The following is a 15,838-nucleotide window of genomic DNA, read 5'->3' as shown; positions in this document are numbered from 1 at the left end:
GAAATAACAGATTAATATAAAACCTGCAGCCAGAAACACTACCAAACCTGCTATTATTGAAAATTAACCTTTTGATCAATCAGAATCAGGTGTTCAATAGAGCTATGGGGAGAATGTATAGTAATTTACATCATTTAAAAACGGACAATAAACATATCTTACTATAAGCCATTTTATTCACTTAAACTATCTAACATTCTGAACTGTTTTATTACAAATATTAAGAAATTAACCATTCTTAGGATTTTTTTTAAACATCTGGATGAATTATTTCCAAGAGACACAACTACAGTAACTGTCTGTAAGCCCTAATTCCTAATACTGTTTTTAACTAAACATTTTAAACTCAACCATCATTACTTATGAAAAAGATTTTATAAAAAGAAACCTTCATCACAACCGATCCTAAATTGCTCTCTTTAAAAAAAAAAAAGGAGTAGCTGGTCATTATGCTAAATATACTGTAAATTTAAGATCTATTTATGCTGTGTATTTTTAGGAGTATATTTTCATATGACAAAATATCAGTGAAGGTATAGGTGCTATAATGAGGCAGTGTCTCAACTGTAAAAAGAAACCACCTTAAAAAAACGGAGCTAGTTTAGAAGAAAAGGAAAAACATAATTGCTAAATGTTTGTTAGCACTGACTAACCGTTGGGCCCTTCTGAATTCGGAGTCCTGCGACCTCAACGCCCACAAGGGGGTGATTCCTGGAATCACTGGTGGAAGGGTGAACACAAGCTGAAAGCCAGGAGGTCCAAATGCTCTGGCAAGTCCTGTGGCCAACGCAGACACGTACTCCCATCCTCCTGGGAACCATCATTGGAGGTGCAGCCTCCTGTCAGCCCTGGTCGTCCTGCTCCCTTGCTTTCCACCTGGATCCCTGGTGTGGATGAGGACTGTGCACCCTCATAACCACTGTCAACAACAAATCCTTTGCGCAGGCTGTGTCCTGTAAGGAACAGTTGGGGTGACATGGTGGTGCAGTGGTTAGTGCTGTTGCCTCACAGCAAGCAGGTTCTGGGTTCAAACTACTGGTCAACTAGGGCCTGTCTGTGTGGTGTTTGCATGCTCTCCCCATGCCTGTGTGGGTTTCCTCTGGGTGCTGTGGTTTCCCCCCATAGTCCAAAGACGTGAATTAGGCCAACTGGCTACTCTAAATTGCCTGTAGATATGCGTGTGTGTGAATGGCTGTCTATCTCTCTGTGTTAGTCCATGATAGATTAGTGACCTATCCAGGGCCTATCCCCGCCTCTCACCCAATGTCACCCAACTTAATCACTTAAGTCAAAGTACAGATCCCACTGATCAAGTGTTACTCCGATACAAGTGAAAGTTGTACAGTCAAATTTTTACTTAAGTACTGAAGTATTTGCTTTTAAAAATACTTAAGTATTAAAAGTACATTTTCTGTCAGCGCGTCGTTGTATTATTGCACCAACACTTACAAAACCTAATGCTGTTACCAAAGACAAAAATGTGAATTCACAAAATGAACGCATGCTGTGACATCATGGTGGTTTAACATTAAGGTGGGGTTTACATTAGACCGTATCAGCGGATCATCAGATTAACGTTTTTAAAACGATTCGCGTGCACACAGCAACGCCAATACACGATTCGCGTGCACACAGCAATGCCAATACACGGATACGCTCGGCTCCGCAGGCATCCTGCGCTCCAAATCACTCCGCCCTGAACAGCGAGTGCCCTCTGGAGGGTGCGCACTCCGGCCCTGCGCAGCTCACAGAGCGCGCGAGTGAAGCGCACGAGCAGTGATTTCGGGACTGAGCCGCTGTGTGTGTGATCCCAGTGCATATCGGGCATGCGCGTCACTTACCACTTGCAAGTGGAAGGATGGCAAGCCTAAAGACAATCATAACTACACAATGGGCAGTATTTGCATCAGTATTTGCAGTATTTTCATACTTTTATACTCTTTAACGAAAGGTGATACAAGGCGGAAGTCCGCGCCGTTTTTCAGCAGTCGCGTCACATGACCAACGCCAGCGAATCAGGAAGGTGGATGTCACAGTGACGTTGTCCAATGACGACGCCAGCTAGAGCTCAGCACAGCGTATCCACGTATTCTCAATGTTTACACAGCACCGGACCAGACATGATCTGGATTGAATACGTGGACCCTGGCGGATTCCCGTTTCCCGGCGTTTTAATGTAAACGGACAGTGCATCCGCAAAGAAAACGAGACAGATACGGTCTAATGTAAACTTGGCCTAAGCTAGCTAGTCAGTGAAATGTGGGTGGTAAAAGATGACTGGATGTGGATGACTGAGAATCTTCACAGACTAGTCAGTGAAACTCCACCTGACATGCTAGCAAACTCTTTTCAAACTTTGAATCAGCCTAACGCTAAATGAGCCTAACGCTAGTAGAAAAGAAACATTTCTACATTCTGTTTATTTGGCAAGATTATGGTAAAACATGGGCGGCACGGTGGTGTAGTGGTTAGCGCTGTTGCCTCACAGCAAGAAGGTCCTGGGTTTGAGCCCCATGGCCGGCGAGGGCCTTTCTGTGCGGAGTTTGCATGTTCTCCCCGTGTCCGCGTGGGTTTCCGCCGGGTGCTCCAGTTTCCCCCACAGTCCAAAGACATGCAGGTTAGGTTAACTGGTGACTCTAAATTGAGCGTAGGTGTGAATGTGAGTGTGAATGGTTGTCTGTGTCTATGTGTCAGCCCTGTGATGACCTGGCGACTTGTCCAGGGTGTACCCCGCCTTTCGCCCGTAGTCAGCTGGGATGGGCTCCGGCTTGCCTGCGACCCTGTAGAACAGGATAAAGTGGCTAGAGATAATGAGATGAGATGCGATGGTAAAACATTTCTGAAAGGACTTCAGATAAGTTAGCATTATTCATGTTAGCATAACTCCGTTTTTAGATGCTAGCTAACAGTGTCCAAGTTAACTAGCTATGTGTTAACGTTAGCCGTGGACAAGGCTATGGCAGCTTGGCGAGCAAATCCATAGAAAGTCATTTGACTAACCAGACTACATAGCTATTGTAATGTTATCGCTAGCTCTAAAAGTACAGACAACTTCACTGCAAGCTTTCTCTTGGAATAAAATGTTTACATCCCTCAATATGCTTCCACATGTTGGATGGCAAGTTTTTGTAGGCTGTGATGTGGTTCATTTTCGTCAAACAAAGCAAACATTTAAAATGAAAGGAATATTTAATCCTTTCAGAAAACTGAAACATGGGTTCTAGCTATAGCCATGAGCGCGTGCATTCCCCAGAAAAAACTGTCTCCTTCCATTCTGCCATCAACTGATTGCGTTAAATAATGCTGCTGAGAAATCATTGAACTTGATTTTATACAGTCTATGGACATGACGTGACCCTAGTGATTACTGATGGGCTGTCTCAGTGTCACCTGTGAAAAATATTTTGAAGTAAAAAAAAAAAAAAAATCCAAAACATTATTTACATCTGTGTTTGTGTTATGGTCCAGATACTTTGGTAATTGGAACCGTGTCAGTGTTTATTACCATGTTGTTATTACCATACAGTCCAAAATACAGTTGGCATTATATTTTTTTAGCAGTGTAAATATTTATAAATTTTATTGAGTACAATTAAGATTTTTATGGAAAAAGTTACGTTTTTAAGGAACAATTAGATTTTACATCACTTTTCACCATTGCGCATTGTTGCCATAGTACCAACTAACCACCCCTTTCTTTCTTTCTTTCTTTCTTTCTTTCTTTCTTTCTTTCTTTCTTTCTTTCTTTCTTTCTTTTTTAAAAAAATCTATTTTATCCCTTATTTAAGTAATATTAAGTAAGAAAAAAACCTAATTTTTATGTATAGGTAATAAATCATGCAGTAGAGGGTTAATAAATTCTTGAGAACTTGTACTGATGCTTGTTAGATGGTGTGTAGGCTATGTGTTGAGATGTATGAAAAAATACTTGCATTATTTTAATTTCAAATTCAATCAATGGTTTTACACATGTAGTTGCTTTCGTTTTAAGAAAATATGACAAGCACATAAAGAAGAGGTTTAGCAGGAAACAAGGGAAGGCTGTTGGAATGAACTGGTTCTTCTTGCACAGTCTAGAAGTTGTTTTTTTTTTCTTCTTTTTTTAGCACTGGAGTAATTTTTAGTAACAGTAATAATGATGTGCGAGTCCTTCATTAATTGGCTAGTATAGAAAAGTAGGGAGGCAGCATGGTGGTTTAATGGTTAGCACTGTTGTCTCACAGCAAGGAGGTTCTGGGTTCGAGCCCAGTGGCCAACAGGGGGCCTTTCTGTGTGGAGTTTGCACGTTCTCCCCATGTCCATGTGGGTTTCCTTCAGGTGCTCCGGTTGCCCCCACAGTCTAAAGACATGCGGTTAGGTTAACATAGGGTGGCCTTGGGTCCTTGAGCAAGGCACGCAACCCCCAACTGCTCTCCTGGCACTGTAGCATAGCTGCCCACTGCTCTGGGTATGTGTGTGTGCTCAAATGGGTTCAATGCAGAGGACAAATTTCACTGTGCCTGAGTGTACATGTGACAAATAAAGGCTTCTTCATCAAAAACGATGTGCTCAGGACATCTAAAACAAACTAGCGTTACCCTGTGCTGTTGAAAAATCCAGCTAAGTCTGACTTAAACACAGGACAGGATGGTCATACGGGTAGACCATTACTGCCTTTGCCACATTTTTGCTCCATCACAGAAGATAAATTTGCCTTTCCAGGAAACCCGATAGTGAGGTACAGTGGTGCTTGAAAGTTTGTGAACCTTTAGAATTTTCTATATTTCTGCATAAATGTGATCTAAAACATCATCAGATTTTCACACAAGTCCTAAAAATAGATAAAGAGGAACCCAGTTAAACAAATGAGACAAAAATATTATACTTGGTCGTTTACTTATTGAGGAAAATGATCCAATATTACATATCTGTGAGTGGCAAAAATATGTGAACCTCTAGGATTAGCAGTTAATTTGAAGGTGAAATTAGAGTCAGGTGTTTTCAATCAATGGGATGACAATCAGGTGTGAGTGGGCACCCTGTTTTATTTAAAGAACAGGGATCTATTAAAGTCTGATCTTCACAACACGTTTGTGGAAGTGTATCATGGCATAAACAAAGGAGATTTCTGAGGACCTCAGAAACAGCATTGTTGATGCTCATCAGGCTGGAAAAGGTTACAAAAGCATCTCTTGGACTCCACCAATCCACAGTCAGACAGATTGTGTACAAATGGAGGAAATTCAAAACCACTGTTACCCTCCCCAGGAGTGGTCGACCAACAAAGATCACTCCAAGAGCAAGGCGTGCAATAGTCGGCAAGGTCACAAAGGACCCCAGGGTAACTTCTAAGCAACTGAAGGCCTCTCACATTGGCTAATGTTAATGTTCATGAGTCCACCATCAGGAGAACACTGAACAACAATGGTGTGCATGGCAGGGTTGCAAGGAGAAAGCCACTGCTCTCCAAAAAGAACATTGCTGCTTGTCTGCAGTTTGCTAAAGATCACATGGACAAGCCAGAAGGCTATTGGAAAAATGTTTTGTGGACAGATGAGACCAAAATAGAACATTTTGATTTCAGTGAGAAGCGTTATGTTTGGAGAAAGGAAAACACTGCATTCCAGCATAAGAACCTGATCCCATCTGTGAAACATGGTGGTGGTAGTATCATGGTTTGGGCCTGTTTTGCTGCATCTGGGCCAGGACAGCTTGCCATCATTGATGGAACGATGAATTCTGAATTATACCAGCGAATTCTCAAGAAAAATGTCAGGACATCTGTCCATGAAGTGAATCTCAAGAGAAGGTGGATCATGCAGCATGACGACAACAACCCTAAGCACACAAGTCGCTCTACCAAAGAATGGTTAAAGAAGTTAATGTTTTGGAATGGCCAAGTCAAAGTCCTGACCTTAATTCAATCAAAATGTTGTGGAAGGACCTGAAGTGAGCAGTTCATGTGAGGAAACCCACCAACATCCCAGAGTTGAAGCTGTTCTGTACGGAGGAATGGGCTAAAGTTCCTCCAAGCCGGTGTGCAGGACTGATCAACAGTTACCAGAAACGTTTAGTTGCAGTTATTGCTGCACAAAGGGGTCACACCAGATACTGAAAGCAAAGGTTCACATACTTTTGCCACTCACAGATATGTAATATTGCATCATTTTCCTCAATAAATAAATGACCAAGTATAATATTTTTATCTCATTTGTTTAACTGGGTTCTCTCTATCCACTTTTTAGGACTTGTGTGAAAATCTGATGATGTTTTAGGTCATATTTATGTAGAAATATAGAAAATTCTAAAGGATTCACAAACCTTCAAGCACCACTGTAGTTAGAAAATCTGAAACATTTATTGAAGTATGAAGTAATTAAGAAGCTAAGAAAATAATTAACCAGCTGGTAAACATGGTCTACCAGCTTGACCAGCTTGGTGTGTGTTTTTGCAGCTGGGAGCTGGTCAGATGAAGATTTTCCAGCACAGTCAGTCAGTAGAATGCAAAACTAATCAATTTAATGCAGATTAAACCATTAACCAATAGCATGGTGGCCTGTTCAAGGAAATTCATAATAAACTCACTACTTCGTTGTTTCATAGCTAGACTATTTGTTCCATCGTGTCTTGATCATCAAGTCAAGGGCATGTCTGCCTGTTAAACTGGAATGCTGTGCTTTTGCCACACGGTGTGCAAGAAGAACCAGTTCATTCCGACAGCCTTCTCTTGTTTGCTGCCAAGCATCTTCATTATGTACCTGTCACTTTTTCTGAAACGAAAGCAATTACATGTGTAAAACCACTGATTTACACCCTGTTCTTTTCCCAGTATATTATTTCTTTCTCCTCTTTTTTTTTTTTTTTTAGCCAGTAACAAATGTGCATTTATATGTAACGAAAGCCTATTCTTAGTAACCTTGTGTCTTTTTCTGTTTCTCATTATGTAGCTCACAGTAAGAGTGTGAGTTGGCTGTTGGGCTGCGATGGTGACGTGCAAGTCATCGTCATTGGAGAGGTGGATGAGTTCAAGTCCTCCAAGATCCTCCGCTCAGGGCTTGGCGAGAGAAAAGCTGCTAGTCTTCATAACCATTCCCAGTATGGAAACATTTTCCTTTTGTTTAACTGCAACACAGTCAGTACTCATGTATTACACTTCAAGTCATATTTGAAATGTCATGGTTTACATTAAACACGTGCACAATTATGAATTTTTGGAATAAACCACCGTTGTATTTTGGCAATCAAATTTGAACTCCGTTAGTTCTGGTGTGTGAATAGAGATCATTTGGACATGGGTCAATTTGTGCATTGAGCATGAAGGGCCAGGAGTAGGCACAATAATGATATCAATTTTGTGCTGAATTACATCACAATACATTTAGGGTATCTCCCGCTGCACTGTTACTCTCAGTATCAAGTATGCAACTGGTTGTTGTAACAAGTATGCAACTAAAGTATTCATTTTCTGGAGTCTCTCAGAGGAACTTTGGGTGCAAGGTGCGAATAAAACCTATATGGGACTCCATACACACCTCTTTACACACTGGGGGCATGATTGGGAGATTGCCAGTTTGAATCCCAATGATCAGCAACAATCTGTGGGAGGGATGCGATAGAGGTCTTTCACTGACGCCACAGATTTTTGTGTATCACGCATTATTCATCCGCCATATTGCCTGGCAAACAAAGAAACATGGTTGCAACAGTTAATAATGAAAATCGACATGAATGCAGTCAGTACAATCTCTCTGAAATGATTAAAAATGTATTTTATACCAGCAGAATGCATTGCATCCAAAAGCTGAAACATGCAGGCACCACAGATCCATATAATTTACCCACAAACATATGTTTATTTATTCTGCCCGCTGTACTTGCACTCTCTCTTTCTTTCTCTGTGCACACGTGTCTTTACCATTTCAGATGGGTTAAATGCAGAGGAGGAATTTCACTGTGCTTGAGCATACATGTGACAAAAATAAAGGCTGCTTCTTCTTAATTTACCCACAAATGTATTTATTCCACTTGTAAAATGTTCGGCAAACCAGCTACCGGATTTGAGACACTATGACATCCTGAACTATTTAGTATTTGGGACTTCTAAATACACCAGAGGTGCTAAAGGTGGACAAAAGTACAGATGCCTACCAATATTTTGAGGCAAGTTTTGTGCCAGAATGTTATTGGAAATTCCTGATAAAGAAAAATACCTTATTATGACAAAGGTACAGTAAGGACAAAATTGGATTTATAATACTAATAAACAAACCAAGGCCTAGATCTAGCATATTTTATGGTGTTTAGCATTATGACTACATTATCAGTATACAACCCGGATTCCAAAAAAGTTGGGACAAAGTACAAATTGTAAATAAAAATGGAATGCAATAATTTACAAATCTCAAAAACTGATATTGTATTCACAATAGAACATAGACAACATATCAAATGTCAAAAGTGAGACATTTTGAAATTTCATGCCAAATATTGGCTCATTTGAAATTTCATGACAGCAACACATCTCAAAAAAGTTGGGACAGGGGCAATAAGAGGCTGGAAAAGTTAAAGGTACAAAAAAGGAACAGCTGGAGGACCAAATTGCAACTCATTAGGTCAATTGGCAATAGGTCATTAACATGACTGGGTATAAAAAGAGCATCTTGGAGTGGCAGTGGCTCTCAGAAGTAAAGATGGGAAGAGGATCACCAATCCCCCTAATTCTGCGCTGACAAATAGTGGAGCAATATCAGAAAGGAGTTCGACAGTGTAAAATTGCAAAGAGTTTGAACATATCATCTACAGTGCATAATATCATCAAAAGATTCAGAGAATCTGGAAGAATCTGTGCGTAAGGGTCAAGGCCAGAAAACCATACTGGGTGCCCGTGATCTTCGGGTCCTTAGACCGCACTGCGTCACATACAGGCATGTTTCTGTATTGGAAATCACAAAATGGGCTCAGGAATATTTCCAGAGAACATTATCTGTGAACACAATTCACCGTGCCATCCGCCGTTGCCAGCTAAAACTCTATAGTTCAAAGAAGAAGCCGTATCTAAACATGATCCAGAAGTGCAGACGTCTTCTCTGGGCCAAGGCTCATTTAAAATGGACTGTGGCAAAGTGGAAAACTGTTCTGTGGTCAGACGAATCAAAATTTGAAGTTCTTTATGGAAATCAGGGATGTCGTGTCATTCGGACTAAAGAGGAGAAGGACGACCCAAGTTGTTATCAGTGCTCAGTTCAGAAGCCTGCATCTCTGATGGTATGGGGTTGCATTAGTGAGCGCGGCATGGGCAGCTTACACATCTGGAAAAACACCATCAATGCGGAAAGGTATATCCAGGTTCTAGAGCAACATATGCTCCCATCCAGACAATGTCTCTTTCAGGGAAGACCTTGCATTTTCCAACATGACAATGCCAAACCACATACTGCATCAGTTACAGCATCATGGCTGCATAGGAGAAGGGTCCGGGTACTGAACTGGCCAGCCTGCAGTCCAGATCTTTCACCCATAGAAAACATTTGGCGCATCATAAAACGGAAGATACGACAAAAAAGACCTAAGACAGTTGAGCAACTAGAATCCTACATTAGACAAGAATGGGTTAACATTCCTATCCCTAAACTTGAGCAACTTGTCTCCTCAGTCCCCAGACGTTTACAGACTGTTGTAAAGAGAAAAGGGGATGTCTCACAGTGGTAAACATGGCCTTGTCCCAACTTTTTTGAAATGTGGTGGTGTTGTGAAATTTAAAATCACCTAATTTTTCTCTTTAAATGATACATTTTCTCAGTTTAAACATTTGATATGCCATCTATGGTATGTTCTATCCTGAATAAAATATGGAATTTTGAAACTTCCACATCATTGCATTCCGTTTTTATTTACAATTTGTACTTTGTCCCAACTTTTTTGGAATCAGGGTTGTATAACGAGCATGCCGCTAGTCAAGGCAAGTATTAAGTCTAATAAAATATATCGTTCAAAGCCCACATCTAGGTATATGTTTTAACGTTCATGCATTTGCCATTTGGCATGTGTTTTGTAGTGCAGTAGAGTTACTAAGTATGACATGATTACCAAAGTTCTGTCCATCTTATGCCAACTTATGAACTTGTTGAATGTTAACTTGAGTACGCCGAGGCTAGATCTGTGGGATTTTTATAACTGAATGAATGGCTTTGAGCCAGAAAAAGTGTTAGAAGAAATAACAGGTGTACAGAGATTTTATACTATCCTGAGATAAAATGTTTTCCATGCATGCACACGGGAATACTTTTTATTGGCATCCAGTCTTCCTGTTTAACCGCCATTTTTCCTCATCTTTCTGGGTTCACCAGGAAGCAGTGAAAAGTTAAACTGGGCTTATCTCCACGTCTCTTATTACATCCAAAAGCACTACAGGTCTCTGGTATCAGTCTTTTAGATGCAACTTCGATAAGTTTATCTGTAGATATTTACTGAATTGGGCTTACAATCACTCGTGTACACTTGTGCCGGTCCTTATCAAACACAAAGCTCGCCTGGCAATATAGCTGCATTAACAAATCCTCAGTTACGATGACGTCATGTGAAAGGCATCTATACTTTCTCTTTTCTGTCGATCACAGTGATAGGAGCCATTCATTGGCGTCTCTCAGATCATGTATGCAGAAGAGGGTAGAGAGTGCTTTCCTCCAAGGGTTTTATACTGCAGTATGAGTGCCAGTTTGGTAAAGATGTTGTGGATGTCCCAAAGGAAGCATGGTATCACATTGTCATGTGATATGCACACGTTAGCTAGTGGGTAGGAACTGTCAAGACTAAACTCGGGAGCAAATGAGGGAAAAAAATAAAAAAATATTTTTTAATGTGTCAAATATCTTCTTTTTGCAGGTGATACAAGACTATTTTTGTAGGTTTGTCGTAGTATATTTTCTGTTTTATATTTCCAGAAGCCTTAATACCTGGATATACTGTATATGTATACTTATTCTAACCACATTCACTGGATATGAGCAATTGCATGCTCTGATAGCCTAGTAGTAGAGTAGCCAATCAGCTCATATACCGTGAGTAGAAAAAAAACAAAATAGCGGTGCATATCGAGTCGGATATATCACTTTATCTCTCATCTCATCTCATGATCTCTAGCCGCTTTATCCTGTTCTATCAAGTATTTAAAAGAAACAGAAATGGCAAAAAGAATAGTCCCCCCCCAAAAAAAAAAAAAAAAAAAACTCCTGTTCCTCACTCCAGCCCAGTTGGTGGCAGTTAATGCACCTTTTAAGTTGGTTTGCCAACTGCCCAAAAAAAAAAAAAACCTAAAGAAGAAAATGGCAGCGCGTGTTACTGAAACAACTGAGGGCAAAATACAACTCTACTTGAAAACAAAACCCCCAAAATACAAATAAGGCAACAAAATATAGAATAAAAGTATTTGATGGTAAGAAATATAATTTTTTTTATTTTTCAAGAATTATTATTAACATTTTTCACAAATTGCTACTGTCATTTCGCCAGTTTGTTGACATTCTAAGCGGAAATGATTTTGTTGGACGTTTTGTATAAAGTTTTTATTTATCGAATTTGTAAAAAATATGAATAAAAATGCTCTGTTTCTCAAAATCCAGTGACTGTGGATAGAATAAAACAGTTATTACACTCAATTTCATCATACATGGGTTATAGCCAACTTGGCTACGTGCCTCGTCAGCTATTGGTTCATGTACGACTCGATTTTGTGGAATAACTTGCATATAGTGTGTTGTATCTTGTGTGTTCTTAATTTTTCTGTTATTATATAACACAACTTTTTTTCACAGCAACCAGGAAGCAAGTTTGAAGAGTAACCTTGTAAACCGAACATCCACAGAACCTGTGCGATCAGGCAGAGAGAATCTCCCACCCAAAACGTTGTCCGGAGTACAACTTAATTTAAAGGTACATCAAAGACAAACCTGTATTCAGACACTTCATTGACACATTGTGGAACGTTTATCCACAAGAAAAACGAATGAAAGAATAATGCTATTTTTTTCTGAAGAAACAGTATTAAAATGGATATCGAACATACATAAACAAGGTGTTTAATAGGAGCTCACCTTATTCATCATCTGCTGCAATGATTCTTGAGTTTTCTTGAAATCTTGCCTGAATCTCGGTATCTTGTAGATGAGGGAAAGAAGGCAGGTGCACATGTGCTTGGTTTTACTGCATCAATGTGGGTTTGTGTGCATTTTTTCTCCGTTTGGGGGATTTGTTTGTCTGTCTTTGGGCCTGGTGTGAGTGTATGCTTGTGCTTGTGTTTAGGTGCTGGATTACGCATTTGTGTGTGTGTGTGTTTGTGTGTGTCGGAGTGTGTAGGTGACCTTCCTGTTGCTGTCATTAATCTGGGACAGAGCCGTGGGGCAGAGAGACGGACTTTCTCCATGGGGAGAGCCATCACTGCTCAACAGCCAAATAAATCACAACCTCTGTCTTTCCACTCCATTCTCTCTCCTTTCCTCTCTTTCTTTTCCACTATTCCCTTCTTTATATTTGCCAAACCCCTCCACTCCTTGTCGCCTGCATCTTTCTACCCATCACAGCTCGCCTCTTCTCTTCTTTCGAGCTCGCTCACTATCTTTATTGCGGCTCAGCATCAGACTGTACGCGTGTATGTGTGGTCTTGTTACACACAGTCTGGGACAAATTCGGTTCTGTGCTCCTGGTTTCGGTTCCACCTCTGGAGAATGTCTGAGGGAGGTCAAAGCACTGCGACTGCTATGATCTGTGCTTGAGGCAAGATGTGAGTGTGTCATTGGAAAAAAAAAAAGCGAGACAGAGCAAGAGGAGAGCACAAGAGAATGTGGTAAAAATCTGCAGTCCAGGAGGACAAGGGCGAATTCTCATGCTCGTCCCCTTCTCTTTCACGCTATACTAATGCGAGAGGGAAGAAGGCGGCTCGCACATCATCGTGGGGTTGCCATGGCAACACCGTGTGCAGCCGGGGCTCAATAAGATGGACGTAGGCTGGTCGCTTGGCCACTGCGTAATCCTTCAGGCTTCTCACATCTTCCAAATGGAAAAAATGATGTAAACATGCACTTCATCCTTTTCTCCGATTTATTAAATACAGTCACGAATGTTCCCGTGTACCATTTTCCAGCTGTGTTTTGATTTTGACTTTTTAATATGTATGATAACTGGTCATCTAATTAAACAGACTCAGAAGTGGTACTCTGTGTGATTCAGGTCTTGTGTTTTGACAGGAGAACAGTGAAGTGAGGATGCTGCCCCCTCCACAGGTAGGCTTTGGTATTGCTGTGTGTGTGTGTGTGTGTGTGTGTGTGTGTGTGTGTGTGTGTGTGTGTGTGTGTGTGTGTGTGTGTGAGAGAGAGAGAGAGGTTTTTCTGTATTTTGACTATTTTCTACATTGTAGAACAATACTGAAGGCCTCACAACTATGAAATAACACATGGAACATATATGGAATTATGTGTTAAACAAAAAGGTGTTAAAAACCCTAATACTTTTCATATTTTAGATTCTTTAAAGTAGCCACCTATAATAATTATCTTCACCAGCTTCATGAGGTCGTCACCTGGAATACTTTTCAGTTAACAGGTGTGCCTCGGCAAAAGTTAGTGTTTGTTAGGGTTGTTTTAAAACTTTTTGTTTATCACATAATTCCATATGTTTCAGAGTTTTGGTGTCTTCAGTATTATTCTGCAGTGTAGGAAATGGTCAGAATACAGAAAAACCTATGAATGAGTAGGGGTGTACAAACTTTTGACTCGTACAGTATATACTGCAAATCACTGATGCTGTATAAATCACTTAAGGATTTATTTTGCACTTTAAAAATCTACCTCGTCCCTTTTCATTACACACATCTTGTATTCACTGTCTATGCACGATTGTCTGTTGTCTTTTGTTTTGTTATATCGTACAGCCTTTGTGTTGGTATCATAAAGTTAATTACTGCAATTTCTTGCCTCCTTAATGCGTTTCAGATCAAACAGCAAATAGTAAATAATAAACATACAGTAAATAGCCCTATTCCACAACTGTAGTAATCCATACAGTATTATATCAAGAACCGCTCAACTAAGGAAAGAGAAACAACATCCATCATTACTTTAAGACATGAAGTGACTTTTAATTCATAAAAATAAAGAAAAAAACATTGAATTAGGAGGCATGTCAAAACTTTCAGCTGAGACTAATATATAGATATATATCACCCCAAATTTTTATGATCTCCCTCAGTCCCAGTTCCTATAGTGTTAATTATTTGAAATGATATTAATACTATTTAAACCCTTCCCAGTGCATTGCTGTACAAATGCACAATTGACAGAATCATACATAACTTTGATTCATAGATTAAATAAGGGCTAACAAATGCTTTGGTTTGGTCGATTTGTTTAACCGGGAACATGTATTGCATTTAACATAATATTGTCATGAGACTAAAGCCTATTTTCCAGCAAGTGCATTGCTGGCTGTGTGCATTGGGCCATAAAGCCTTCATGTGTCTGCTTTCTTGCATTGCTTTGGTAAAAAAAAAAATCTATAAATATTCTAAAAACGCTCTCCCACTGTATATGATAACATGCAATACGATTCTCCCTTTCCCACTCTTTGACAGGTGCACTTTCACTAAATTTGGATTTTTAGCACCGTCAGACTATGTGCTGCTACAGTAGACTACAGACTGAAACTTGCTCAGCCATGTGCTACTTAGATTATGTTTAGCTCGAAAACACAATTGATTACCACGATAGCGTTTTGGACACAGTGCAACATGTGCTTAAGATGAGCTCAAAACTGAATGGAAGTTAATCGAGTTTTAAAGATAATCTGACAATTTTAATTATTATTACAGTATATTCCATACATCAGGTTCATGTGCATGGAACTTCATTAGAAACGGTGGTTAGGAAAAATCTACTGTGACCCCATCCACATCTCATAGTCGTGACTCCAAGGTTGAAAACTTGTGCTTCAGAATTTAGGAAATTTGGTTTCAGTGACCTGTCTCTGCTCTCTACTTTGTCCCTAGGTATCAGCATGTGAGCAAAAACCTACATCTCCTATTGAGAGTGTAAGTACGATGCAAGGAATATTTAATAAATTATGACGTTCATGTGCTACTTTCCATTTCCAAACTCTAAGGCTCTAATTCAGGAACTACTGGACATGGAAAAATGCATAATTATTCATGTTAATGTTAATATTCCATATTAACACTTTACAACTAGCACTGTTCAATAACTTAGAATTAAGTATGCATGGACAAACAGGCTTGAATGAATAGGATTAGATTTACACTGCTAGTAATATGATACTACTAATGAATATTGATTTAATAATAAAGTAATTGTTTGGTAGTTCATTCTGAGCAAAATTATGTAAAGAACAGAATAATCCACTCCAGGGAGGTGTGACGTGGCACGACGCAAAACCAGCCCAAAGTGGATTATTTTCAATCAATCAGTCAATCAATCAATCATCTTTATTTAACCAGGTAAAAAACTAATTGAGATTAAAATCTCTTTTCCAAGAGTGACCTGGCCAAGAGGGCAGCATAAGCAATATTACAATAAAAAAAATTATAGCAAACAAACCTGGTGTAACATTAGAAATGATTACAGATGAAACAAAATTCAGTTAAAATGCTAAAAGCTCAAAGTTAAAATTTTCATGTTGCAGCTAGGTCCGTCCTGTGTTTTCTGCTTATAGCGCAGCAATTTCACAAAGATTACAATATTTAATTTATTAATGAACAAAACATCACACCTTTTTAATGATTTATATTTAAGATGTCATGTTGTGGAACGTCTGCAAGACAAGTTACAGTAGTTCCTGTTAACATCTTGTGTCATAG

At 39.6% G+C, this 15,838-nt stretch overlaps 1 protein-coding gene across 2 annotated transcripts in view; it reads left to right on the top strand.

Annotated features, from left to right (window-relative positions):
• Positions 1 to 15,838, top strand: part of zgc:100829 (uncharacterized protein LOC445149 homolog) — a 50,651-nt gene that overhangs the window by 12,174 nt on the left and 22,639 nt on the right. For both annotated transcript variants that reach the window (XM_060936280.1, XM_060936279.1), the window contains exons 3-6: positions 6,927 to 7,074; positions 11,790 to 11,907; positions 13,218 to 13,253; positions 15,014 to 15,055. In XM_060936280.1, coding sequence (XP_060792263.1) covers positions 6,927 to 7,074; positions 11,790 to 11,907; positions 13,218 to 13,253; positions 15,014 to 15,055 — 344 coding nt within the window. The remainder of the gene's footprint in view (positions 1 to 6,926; positions 7,075 to 11,789; positions 11,908 to 13,217; positions 13,254 to 15,013; positions 15,056 to 15,838) is intronic.

Source organism: Neoarius graeffei, chromosome 12, assembly GCF_027579695.1.
Source record: "Neoarius graeffei isolate fNeoGra1 chromosome 12, fNeoGra1.pri, whole genome shotgun sequence".
Classification (NCBI taxonomy): domain Eukaryota; kingdom Metazoa; phylum Chordata; class Actinopteri; order Siluriformes; family Ariidae; genus Neoarius; species Neoarius graeffei.
Note: the sequence above shows the minus strand (reverse complement) of the source record. Positions and strands in the feature narration are given on the sequence as shown.